Raw genomic sequence first — 13,025 nt, 5'->3', positions numbered from 1 at the left:
ACATAGGAGACTTAAAGGGATATTTTTCTCTCTGAAGATTGCCTTTTTTCATTTAAAATAAAATGAGCCAGGTAGTGGTTCATGCCTGTAATCATAGCTACTCAGGAGGCTGAGATCTGAGGATTATGGTTTGAACCCAACTCAGGCGGTAATATCTGTGACACTCTTACCTTGAATTAAACAGCAAAAAGCCACAAGAAGAGCTGTGGCTCAAATGGTAGAGAACCAGCCATGAACAAAAAGCTAATGGACAGACACTGAGTTCAAGCCCAATACAAGCACACACATATACACATAAAAGAAAGATTAAATGTACTGGTTAAATCTGATATAAAAGTAATATGCATTAAGCACAGAAGACCCAGCCATGAAGGAGAAAGAGGGCAGTCACTTGCAGTAATTTTGAATGTTTTAGTGTATTTCTTTCCCTTTGTTTCCTTGTGCGAGTTCTTTTCTTTGTTCTACATGGTTGAGGTGAACATACTATATATAAACATTTGTATTCTGTTCTTTTTCACTTAGAGTAAATGTGAGCATTTTTCATGTTGTTTCACACTTTGTAAACAATTTAATAGCTATATAATATTCCATTAAGTGGATTTCATAGTTTACTTTGCCATTGCTCATTTGCTGGATTTTTAGGTTGCTTTAGGGAAGCTCGAATAGCCATAAGTGTGAATAAAGGTTACAGAACTCATACCATGCAGCTCTCCCCTGGCTGGGGTTCTTGTAGTCTTCTGAACCACTCACTTTGTTGACTCTCTACTCTCTCAGTCACATTACTTGTTTACATTGCTCTGTGGTTATGAACGGTGCTGTACTAATTCTACATTGTTCTTAGGCAAGGCTAGTGTCCATTTGAGCTTAGCAACCCAGATAGGATAATGCTTTTATATATGGTAAATATTCCATAAACAGTTGTTGCGGGAATATGAAATAATGACTTAAAAACCCTTAGCTTAGACAAGATTTCTACATGCAAGGCAGTTATATCTAAAAATTGGCTTCCAGATACAGAAGGGAATATTGTGAGCCAAGAATGGTAGTGCATACCTGTAATTTCAGCAAATCAGAGTTATCAAGTAGTCTGTCTTGTAAGGACAGAATAAGCAGAACCAAGTATACATAAACTGAAGGGAAGGGAGATTTCAATTCCGTTTCTGGAAGTAGAAGTTCCTTTTAAAACGTGTAATGGAGTGAGGCACTGGAGACTCACCTGTAATCCTAGCTACTCGGGGGCTGAGATCTCAGTTTTACAGTTCAAAGCCAGCCCAGGCAGGAAAGTCCATAAGACTCTTATTTCTAATTAATCACCAGGGATAGGTCTCAAACTCTGAGTTCAACCCCAGGACTGGCAAAAAAAGTGGAATGGTAGCAGGGTGCTAGTGGCTTACAACCCAGGAGGCTGACATCTAACAATCAGGGTTCAAGTACTGAAAGTCTGTGAGACTCTTATCTCCAATTAGCCACCAGAGAAAAGCTAGAAGTGGGACTGGAAATGTGACTTGGTAGAGTGCTTGGTAGCATGCATGAAGCCCTGGGTTTGATTCCTCACTACCACATACACAGAAAAAGCTGGAAGTGACTCTGTGGCTCAAGTTGTAGAGTGCTAACCTTGAGCAAAAGAAACTCAGGGAAAGTGCCCAGACACTGAGTTCAAGCCCCAGAACTGAAAAAAAGCCAGAAGTGGAGCTGTGACTCAAGTGGTAGGTCACTACCCTTAAGCAAAATTGCGCAATGATAGTACTCAGACCAACATAGACACACACACGCGCACACACACACACACACACACACACACACACACAGTGGAATCATAACTTTTTGGTAATTTAGGTATCATTCTAGTGTATTCAGGAAAAAACATTAGTTATCCAATTGAAAAGGTCCTTTGAGCCTCAAATGTTTATAGAGTGATTTTTGTTAAATCATGTATTCCTGTTGTATATATCCACAGGCAGGAGATGCTGCCTGCTTCTATGATATAAAGTTGGGTAGGAGGCGAGTGGAACACCATGATCATGCTGTTGTGAGTGGAAGACTGGCTGGAGAAAACATGACCGGAGCTGCTAAGCCATACTGGCATCAGTCAATGTTCTGGTAATCTGTACCTTGGGCACTCAATTGTGGTTAAAGCTCATTATTAATAAGATCATAGCATAGAGTAATAGTTTTGTTTCTTTGTGGGCCAGTTAGCTTTATAGTGATTGGAATGATTCTATTCCATGTAATGGCCACTAGCCCCAAGTGGCCATGGGGTTAAAATGTCCAAATTTAGATGAGGTGAATAAGTGGAGAGGGCATCTGTGATTTTCACCAAATAACTCCAAATTTGAGCTATAGTCGGTGGTATAAAAGTGCCCTGTTAGGAATAAACAATATATTATTTACTTTTCTGGTTAACCCTTATTTGCCCAACATACTGAAAAAATATGGCCTGCTCATAATAACACTTCAGATCAGCAATTCAAAGTTAGGCATATAAAGCAGTTCTTTGGAAAAGGGAAGTTTAGTGATCCGATGTGATGCACACCTTTAATCCCACCACTCAGGAGGCAGAGACAGGATAGTCAGAAGTTCTAGGCCAACCTGTGTTGTTATTAGCAAAACCCTGCTCATTTAAAAAAAAAGGAAAAGAAAGGGCTGGGCACATGGTCTAGTAATAGAGTGCTTGCCTAGCATGTACAAAGCCCTGGGTTTGATTCTTCAGTACCACATACACAGAAAAGGCTGGAAGTGGTGCTGTCGCTCAAGTGGTAGAGCACTAGCCTTGAAAAAACCCAAGGACAGTGCCCAGTCCCTGAGTTCAAGCCTCAAGACTGGGAAAAAAAATAGAAAGGGAGGAAGAAAGAAAGAGAGAAAGAAAAGTAACGAAAGATAGTTTCTGGGCTCTGGTGGCTCACACCTATAATCTAGCTACTCAGGAGGTTGAGACTTGAGTATTTAGGTTGGAAGCTTCAGGCAAACAAGTTCAAGTGAATCTTATCTCCATTTAATCCAAAAAAGCCCTAACTGGAGGCATGGTTCAAGTAGTAGAGTACCTACTGGGAGTAAAAAGGCTAAGAGAGCTGGGTGCCAGTGGCGTGTGCCTGTAATCCTAGCTGTTCAGGAGGCTGACATCTGAGGATCATGGTTCAAAGCCAGCCTAGGCATAAAAGTCCAAGTCTGTGAGACTCTAACTCCAATTAAACACCAGAAAACCAGAAGCAGTGGTAATGACTCAAGGGATAAGGCAGTAGCCTTGAGTTGAAGAGCTCAGGGACAATGCCCAGGCCCAGAATTCAAGTCCCACCACTGAATAAAAGGAGCTAAGAGAGTGTAGAAGATTTAAGCTCCACTAGTTCATAAAAAATTGTATACCTAAATTGACATTTTGCATTGAAACCACTTTGTTCAACTATTGAAAGATAATATAAATAAGTAAACAATAAAAAATAAACGTATGATGTGATCAAAGTTTCCAAATAACTGCAACTGCCTCTTTTATGTTATGCTAGACTTAAACTGACGACTGGCTTGGTGCTGATAGCTCATACCTATAATTCTAGCTACTTTTAGGCGGCGGAGATATGAAAAATCACAGTTCAAAGCAGCCCAGGCAAGAAAGTCTGAGCTGTTTATGTTTAATTAACAAACAAAAAGTATCTGAAGTGTAGCAGTAGCTCTCATGGTAAAACAGCAGCCTTGAGTGTAAAAGCTAAGTGATAGCACCCGGGCTCTGAGTTCAAGCCTCAATATCAGCATACAAAAAGAAACGAGAAAGAAAACTGACTTAGGGACATTACTATAAAGATTAATGGAACCAAAAAAGATCACATAGTCCTCAAAAGGAAACCCTCTTTAAAGTCTCAAAAGGGAAATCTTAAGATGAGTTCAAGATAAGTTACAATGAGGGGCAGGGAGCCTAGTGGTAGGGTGCTTGCCTAGCAATCATGAAGACACGGATTTGATTCCTCGGTACCATATACCTAGAAAAAGTTGGAAATGGTGCTGTGGCTCAAGTGGTAGAGCTCTGGCCTTGAGAAAGCCCAAGGACAGTGCTCAGGCCCTGAGCTCAAGCCATAGGACTGGCAAAAAAAGATAAGTCACGATGAGTAGTGAAGGTGGAGAACCCATCCAACTACAAATGTAGCATGGAAAAAAAGCATGAATAAATTTCAGAAAAATTAGATCACTAGTGGATATGTGATATGAGTAGTGGGTTTATGGAAAAATAAAGATAAATCTGCTTTCTCATTGTTGTTGCCAGGTGTCCTAGTGGCAGCAAATCAGTTTGACATTTCTGAAGTTATTATATATCCATAGTCCTTATTTGACTTAGGCTGCAGTGTCCCAGGGTATTGGTAGCTAAGGCCTGTAATCCTAGATTTCCTAGAGGCTGCAATGAGTATGATGTCTTATTTCCAGTTTACTACCCCAAGAAGTCAGTAATGGAACTGTGTGGCTCAAGTGGTAGAGCACTTGCCTTGAGTGAAGAAGCTCAGAGATAGCAGTGTGCCAGTGGCTCATGCCTGTATTCCTAGCTACTCAGGAGGCTGAGATCTAAGGATAATGGTTCAAAACCAGCCCAGGCATAAAAAGTCCATGAGAATCTTTTTTTTTTTTTGCCAGTCCTGGGCTTAAGCTCAGGGCCTGAGCACTGCCCTTGGATTTTTCTCAAGGCTAGAGCTCTACCACTTGAGCCTCAGCACCACTTCTGGCTTTTTTCTAAGTATGTGGTACCAAGGAATCGAACCCGGGTCTTCGTGCATGCTAGGCAAGCACTCCACCACTAGGCCAAACTCCCGGCCCCAGTCCATGAGATTCTTATCTCTAATTAACCACCAGAAAACTGGAAGTGACACTATGGCTTAAAGTGGTAGAGCACTATCCTTGAGCTGAAGAGCGCAGGGGAGGACCAGGCCCTAAGTTCAAGCACTGCAACCAACACCAACAACAAAAAACACGGGGCTGGGAGTGTGGCCTAGTGGTAGTGTGCTCACCTAGCATGCACACACCCCTGGGTTTGATTCCCCAGAAACACATACACAGAAAAAGCCAGAAGTGGTGTTGTGGCTCAAGTGGCAGAGTGCTGGCCTTGAGCAAAAAGTATCCAAGGATAGTGTCCGGCACTGAGTTCAAGCCCCAGGACTGTCAAAAAAACCCAAAAAACTCAGTGATGGCAACATGGCCCTGAGTTCAAGCCCCAGAACTAGCACATCCACACAAAAATGCAGTGTTTTAAAAATAAATGCTGACATGTCATTTCCATACAGTCACTTGACAGAACCCTTCTTTTTCCTTCCCTAGGAGTGATTTGGGTCCAGATGTTGGCTATGAAGCTATTGGTCTCGTGGACAGTAGTTTACCCACTGTGGGTGTTTTTGCAAAAGCAACCGCACAAGATAACCCAAAATCTGCCACAGAGCAGTCAGGTAAGGAAAACCAACCTCTTACCTTGGAAGAATGTTGAAGAGTGATCTTTAATGAATTCTCCAATAAGGGGACCCTGGTAGGGAGATCCTCTGTGTGTGCACTTCCACAAAAATCAAACCCAGAGTCCTCTTCAGTGGTTTAATCTCTGGCAAAATTAAGTATACTAGTGAAAGCACAGCCTTAAATATTGTGGGTGTCTGTCCTAGACAGTGGACAGCTGTAACTCAGTTATTCTGTTGGTTTGTCTCTGTAGTTTCGGGAAAGCTAGGTAATGAAACAAGCCTGAACTTTTTAGGGATGTTCCCTCCCGCCCTCCTTCCCTCCTTTCCTCTCTCCTTCCCTTCCTTCTTCTCCCCCTTCCCTTCCTTCCTCTGTCTCTCTCTGTCTCTTTTTCTTTCTCTCTTTCTCTCTTTGTCCTGGAGCTTGAACTCTGGGCCTGGGCACTGACCCTGAGCTCTTTAGATCAAGGCTAGTGCTCTACCACTTGAGCCATAGTGCCACTTCCAGTTTTCTGGTGGTTAAGAGTCTCACAGACTTTTGAGCCTAGGCTGGTTTTGCACTTTGATCCTCAGATCTCAGTCTCCTGAGTAGCTAGGATTATAAGCGTGAGCCACCAGCACCCAGCTGGATTTCCTTTATTTCCTGCTTCATGCTAATCTCAAAGACTGTGTATCAGAGCCTTAGCTTAGGCCTTGCTATGTTCCATCGACACTGAGTAGTGAAGCACTGGGTTGAGAAGTTACTGAACTACCTCTAATTCCACTGTCACATCTAGATGCCAGGCTTTTCTTCAGATGGGAGGTATCTCTCATGGAATTAGCTTCTCTCCCACATACACCCCTTTCATTAAGTTCTCAGCCTAATTTGTGACCTTTGCTCAAGTTATTTAACCTCTCTGTTTTTTGCTAGTGGTATTTCAAGAGCAAGTTCCTATTTAAAAAGGAGAGAGCAAAGCATTATATGGGTCTGTAGGCCCTTTTCCTAATTAATATATTTTGTGCGGATACTGGGTCTTGAACTCAGGACCAAGGCACTCTCCCTTAGCTTTCTCACTCAAGATTGACATCCTGCCACTTGAACCACACCCCACTTCCTGATTTTTGCTCATTAATTGAAGCTAAGACTCATGGAGGGTTGGAGGCATGGCTCTGGTGATAGAGTGTCAGCGGTGAGTGAAAACAAATATCAGAAACAGAGTTGGAGTCCCAGTCTTAGACAAAAAAAAATTCTCATGGACTTTTTGCTGAGACTAGCTTTGAACCATGATCCTCAGATTGCAGCCTCCAGAGTAACTAGGACTACAGGCATGAACCACTGGCACCTGGCTCTAAGCAGTTTCTTTGTTGGTATTAGTGGGGATTGAACTCAGGGTCATACTTGCTAGCAGGCATTCTATCTCTGAGCTACATTCCAAGCCCATACTCCTTAATTCTAATGTCTCTTGGTAAGGGGATACAAAACAGAGATCCAGGGGCTTGTGAACTGCATGTCACCATACCGTCTACTTGACAATATTACCTAGAGCTTTCTGGTTCTCAGAAAACAAGGTTGCCCCTTGCATTCCACCATGTACTTCCCTCCCTAGAAAGAAATGCCTCCACCATGATATTCCATACAGAAGTGCCTTCTGGTTTAGCTAAATTGTCCACGGAGCTGCTTTGTATAATGGAACATACTTCTGTGATTAAAGTATTTTATCTGTTCTCTCTAGAACATAAGCCATTAGCTCCATGTGGCTGTTAAACACTTGAAATATGGCAAGGGCTGGGGCTATAGTTCAGTGGTAGAGTATTTACCTAGCATCTGTAAGACCCTAGATTCGATTCCCAGCCCCAGAAAAAAGATAGGTTAAGAAGGGGGGACAAATTCAAACATCTCCCCCACAAATTTAGCTGGTTACCAGGGGCTCAGATCTTTATTTCTAAGCACTCAGGAGGCTGAAATCTGAGGATCTTGGTTTGAAACAAGCCCACGCAAGAAAATCTGTGATTCTTTTCATCTCCAATTAATCACCAAAAAGCTGGAAGTGGACCTGTGGTTCAAGTGGTAACACCAGCCTTGAACAAAAAAACCTCAGAGTCAGGAGCTGGTGACTCACGCCTGTAACCCTAGCTGCTAAGGAGGCCGAGATCTGAGTATCTCGGTTTGAAGCAAGCCCAGGCAGAAAGTGCATGAGACTAATTAACCACCAGAAAACCAGAAGACTGGCACTGTGGTTCAAATTGGTAGAGCTCTATCCTTAAGCTGAAGAGCTCAGGGACAGCACCCAAACCCAAAGTTCAAGCTCCACGACTGAAAAAAAAAACAAAACCTGCAACTATAGATCAAAATGGTACAGCACAAAGAGGCTCTTGGAGAGCACCCAGGTCCTGAATTCAAGCCCTACAACGCACACACACACACACACACACACACACACTCGCATACACAAACAGCCCACAAATTTTGGGGAGAGTGATGGTGGGCATGAGATTGATCAAGATATCTTACTAGGCTCGGATGGCTCAATGTCTATAATTCTAGCTACTCAGTAGGTTGAAATCTGATGATATCGATTTGAAGCCAGCCCTGGGCAGGAAAGTCCATGAGACTCTTACCTCTAGTAAATCACCAGAAAACCAGAAGTGGATCTGTGGATCAGAGTGATAGAGCCCTAGCCTTGACCAGAAAAGCTGAGGGATAGTGTCCAAGATGTGAGTTCAAGCCCTATGATAAAAAAAAAGGAAAAGAAAAAAGATACCTTGTATACCTTGTACACATGTGTGGAAATGTCATAATTAAATACCCTGTAAAACTAATGCATGGTATTTTTTACTAGTCTGGCTTCTTTTGCTCAAGTCTAACACTCTGCCACTTGAGCCACAGTGGCACTTGTGGCTGTTGGTTTCTGTGGAACTGAGAAATCGAACCTATGGTATCATACATGCTAAGCAAGCGTTCTACCACTAAGCCACATTCCCAACCCTTTATGGTAATTTAAAAGGAGGGAAAAAAAACGAATTCTATGTTTTACTTAATTTGAAATAGGTGTACATTGGTCAATGGCTACTATACTGGACCTAACAACTGTAGAATTTTTCTTTTAATTTTTGCCCGTCCTGGGGCTTGAACTAAGGGCCTGAGCCCTGTCCTGGCTTTCTCAAGGCTAGAGCTCTACCACTTGAGCCACAGCACCATTTCCGGCTTTTTCTATGTATGTAGTACTGAGGAATCAAACCCAGGTCTTCATGTGTGCCAGGCAAGCATTCTACCACTAGGCCAAACTCTGGCCCCAACTGTAGAATTTTTTTTGCCAGTCCTGGGGTTTGAACTTAGGGCCTGGGTACTATCCTTGGGTTTTTCTCAAGGGTAGTGCTCTACCACTTGAGCCACAGTACCACTTCCAGCTTTTGGGGGGGCAGGGGTGTGGTACAGAGGAATCAAATCGGTGCTTAGTGCATACTTGGCAAGCACTCTACCACTGGGCCACACTCGTAGCCCTGTAGAATATTTCTCAGAGGACAAGAGCAAACCTTTTGCAGTTTGAAGAGATCTAGATATCAGGAAATCACCATCACTTATGAAAATGATGCAGCAAGGGCAGGAAGCTTTGGGTCAGACGAGCAGTGCCTAGGAAGTTGGCAAGGAAGAGCTTCTCAATTTTGTCAGTGCAGAGGGCTGGATAAGGCCAGTGTGCACTGATGAGCACAGAAAGACAAATCATACAGAACTGCTTTAAGCAAGTCTTAAAAGACACTTGCCTTCTAGGATTTCCCAAGCTCCTACTAACTGATATTTTGTTTGTTTGTGGGGTTGACCATAGGTACCGGTATCCGCTCCGAGAGTGAAACAGAATCCGAAGCCTCCGAAATCACTATTCCTTCTAGCATCCCTGTGGTCCCGCAGGCACCTGGCCAAGGGGAGGACTATGGCAAAGGCGTCATTTTCTACCTCAGGGACAAAGTGGTGGTTGGGATTGTGCTGTGGAACGTCTTTAACCGAATGCCAATTGCAAGGAAGGTAAGTGCCTGTCAGAGCCCTTAGAGGAAGAAGGAAAGTGCAGGTGGTAAAACACTCCTAGACTTCATCATGTATCCTGAGCTGCATTGTCCACCCAGGTCAGATTGTGCCTAAGCAGAACAAAGGCATAGCCTTGGCTCCAGAACACTTCTTTTTCATGAGATGTTGGAGGGGTGGCTTGAGAGTTGGCAAGCCACTCATTTGGGGTTAGTTCCCACAACTCCTGGTGTATGGCGGGACTGGCCCAGGCAGTCCCATTGTGTGGGCCAGGCCTGTATGCACATGGAGAGAGTTAGTGACCCATTGTTACTTTCTTCCTTAGATCATTAAGGATGGTGAGCAGCATGAAGATCTCAATGAAGTAGCCAAACTCTTCAACATTCATGAAGATTGAAGCCCTACAGTGGAACAAGCAAGCACTTCTTTCCCCCTGGACCGCAGATTGGGTGGAAACGAGCATTTTTTTTTCTATTCAACGAACTTTCTCTTTGTCGTATGAGTACGAATGATTGAGTATTTCTTTCAGCCACGTAGGCAAATTCCTAATGTTCACATCATAAAATAAATCTGATTCTTCTAAATTCTGTTCTCTTTTAAAGTAGGCAAATGAGTGAAAGAAGAAAGCTGCACATAGCACAACAAGAAAATCACAGCACTACAAGAGCATGATTTTTCTCAGCCATAAATGTCCTGCTACATACGCTGAACTGCATTCCACTCTCTGAACTCTTGCCCCTTCACACCTTTGTCCATAACACCTGACCTCTCCTCTAGGGAAGTTTGCTACCTCTGTGAGCATTTTCCAAGCCAGGGGTGCATGGCTCAAATAGCGGAGTGCTTACCTAGCAAACATGAGGACCTGAGTTCAAACCCTAATATTAAGAAAAGGCTTTAAGGCCATGAGTTTTGCTTAGTGGTAGAGTGTTTGCCTAGGAAGCCCTGGGTTCAATTCCTCGATACCACATGCATAGGAAAAAACCAAAAGTGGTGCTGTGGTCAAGTGATAGAACACTAGCCTTGAGGAAAGCCCAAGGACAGTCCCAAGGCCCTGAGTTCAGTCCCCAGGACTAGAAAGAATTTCCTGGCTTTCCAAGTCCAATCCCAATCCTTTTTTATGCTCGTGGGTTCCTGAAAGCAGAGACCATGGCATTAAAGTCTTGCTCATGGTTATACTTCCAGAAGTACAGGCTATAGCCTGTATAGCTCATAGTAGGTGTTGGGTTTAGTGGTAGAGTGTTTTTCTAGCATACATGAGGCCCTGGGTTCCATTCCTCAGTACCACATAAACAGAAAAAACAACCAGAAATTGCCTTGTGGCTCAAGTGGTAGAGTGCTAGCCTTGAGCAAAAGCTCAGGGACAGCACCCAGGCCCTGAGTTCAAGCCCCAGAACAGGTAAAAAAAAAACATTGTTCAATGAGTAAACAAATGCAGAATAAATCCAGCTCTACTACAAATAATTCCTGCCCCCAAACCCAATTGGTCCTATAGGTGTGATAGCAGAAAATATGTACTGCTGATAGAATGAAGGCTTTAGAAGTCTGGCATAGTAATATATACTTGTAATCTCAGCATTTGGGAGACTGAGACAAGAGGATTGCAAGTTTGAGGCTATCTTAGTCAAAACAAAAATGGTAAGAGAAGGAAGAAGAAAAATTTTCTGCAAGGAAAAAAATCATTTTTGAACTGAATTTTATGTGTGCTGGTCCTGGGGCTTGAACTTATGGCTTAGGTGCTGTCTCTAAGCTTTTGTGCTCAAGGCTCACACTCTACCCCTTAAGCCATAGCTCCACTTCTGGCTTTTTGATGATTGATTGGAGATAAGAATCTCAGAACTTTTAGGCTTAGGCTGTCTTTGAACTGTCATCCTCAGATCTCAGCCTCCTGAAGTAACTAGGATTACAGACATGAGCATCCTGTGGGATGGGAATTAATATGCAGCTGTAATTGTTGCTTACAATAGGTAATGGTAAGATACTCTTAATTCCTGAAGTGTGTCAAAAATCATTTTTAAAGGATCCAATTGTAAGCCAGACAGCAGTGTCTCACATCCAATTCTAGCTAAGCAGCAGGCTAAGATCTGAGGATTACAGTTCAAAGACAGCCTGGAAAGGGAAGTCCATGAGACTCCTAGCTCCAGTTAGTCTCCAAAAAAAGCCAGAAGTAGAGCTGTGACCAAGTGGTAGAGCATTAGCCCTGAGCAAAAAAAAAAAAAAAAAAACAGCTCAAGGACAATGCCTAGGCCCTCAGTTCAATATCCAGGACCACACAAAAGTGGAAAAGACAATTGCCATTTGTCTTATTTTAGTGGTATATGTAATTTAATACTTTAGCAGCTATTATCTTTATGAGGTATATGATTATAATTAAGTTAATTTTAATTAAGTGATAGATTCATCTAATTACTGTTCATTGCCTGCTAAGAGCTCAGTGCATTTCATAAATGGGGCATGAATAAAACACAGCCATGACTTTTTTTGGGGGGGAGGGATGGCACTTGGGCCTTGAACCCTGGGCCTGGGCCCTGTCCCTGAGTTCTTTATTTCAAGGCTACTGCCCTACCCCTTGAGCCTCAGCCCCGGTTTCCCGTTTTCTAATGGTTAATTGGAGATAAGAGTCTCAGCCAAGCAGGTGGCTCATGCCTGTAATCCTAGCTACTCAGGAGGCTGAAACCTGAGTATCAAGGTTCAAAGCCAGCCCAGCACAAAAGGATCTTAGACTCTTATCTCCAATTAAACTCCAGAAAACTGGGAAGTGCGGCTTGGTTCAAGGGTAGGGCGGTAGCCTTGAGCCGAAGAGCTCAGGGACAGCACCCAGGCTGAGTTCAAGCCCTGTGACCCACAAAAAGAAAAGTCTCTTGGTCTTTAGTTCCTGGGCTGGCTTTGAACCGCGATCCTCAAATCTCAGCCTCCTGAGTAGCTAGGATTACAGGCATGAGCTACTGCACTTGGCTACGGCCATCACTTTTTTTTTTTTTTTGCCAGTCGTGGACTTGATCTCAGGGCCTGAAGCACTGTCCTTGGACTTTCTCAAAGCTAGAGCTCCACCACTTGAGCCTCAGCACCACCTCCGGCTTTTTTCTATGTCTGTGGTACCGAGTAATCGAACCCAGGTCTTTGTGCATGCTAGGCAAGCCCTCTACCACTAGGCCAAAATCCCGGCCCAATGGTCATTACTTTAAGGAACTGGTGAGTGTGAATGTAGAATGCAGGCATGTAGCTACAGAAGCTAAAATATGTGTCGCTAGGCACTGGTGGCTCATGCCTATAATCCTGCCTATGCAAGAGGCTGAGATCTGAGGATCACAGTTCAAAGCCAATCTGGGCCGTAAAGTCCATTAGACCCTTACCTCCAGCTAATCACCAAAAATGCCAGAAATGGAGAAATGGCTCAAGCACTAGCTCAGGGACAGAGAGTACCCAGGCACTATGTTCAAGTCCCAGTTTAGTGGCACAAGAAATATGATGTGTCCAGGGTCCAGGAGTATAGCCTAGTGGTGAGTATTTGCCTAATATGCACAAAGCCCTAGGTATCACATACCCAGAAAAAGCAGAGCGCCAGCCTTGAGCAAGAAGTGTCCAATATATATGTGTGTCCACAGAAAGATAAAGTA

At 43.4% G+C, this 13,025-nt stretch overlaps 1 protein-coding gene across 1 annotated transcript in view; it reads left to right on the top strand.

Moving 5' to 3' along the window:
• Positions 1 to 9,995, top strand: part of Aifm1 (apoptosis inducing factor mitochondria associated 1) — a 41,336-nt gene extending 31,341 nt beyond the window's left edge. The window contains exons 13-16 of the mRNA XM_090326087.1: positions 1,958 to 2,100; positions 5,290 to 5,414; positions 9,218 to 9,414; positions 9,737 to 9,995. Of these exons, the coding sequence (XP_090182213.1) occupies positions 1,958 to 2,100; positions 5,290 to 5,414; positions 9,218 to 9,414; positions 9,737 to 9,808 (537 nt within the window). The 3' untranslated portion in view covers positions 9,809 to 9,995. The remainder of the gene's footprint in view (positions 1 to 1,957; positions 2,101 to 5,289; positions 5,415 to 9,217; positions 9,415 to 9,736) is intronic.
• Positions 9,996 to 13,025: the final 3,030 nt, after the last annotated feature.

The sequence above is a fragment of the Megascapheus bottae genome, chromosome X, assembly GCF_031878675.1.
Source record: "Megascapheus bottae isolate mThoBot1 chromosome X, mThoBot2.hap1, whole genome shotgun sequence".
Lineage (NCBI taxonomy): Eukaryota > Metazoa > Chordata > Mammalia > Rodentia > Geomyidae > Megascapheus > Megascapheus bottae.
Note: the sequence above shows the minus strand (reverse complement) of the source record. Positions and strands in the feature narration are given on the sequence as shown.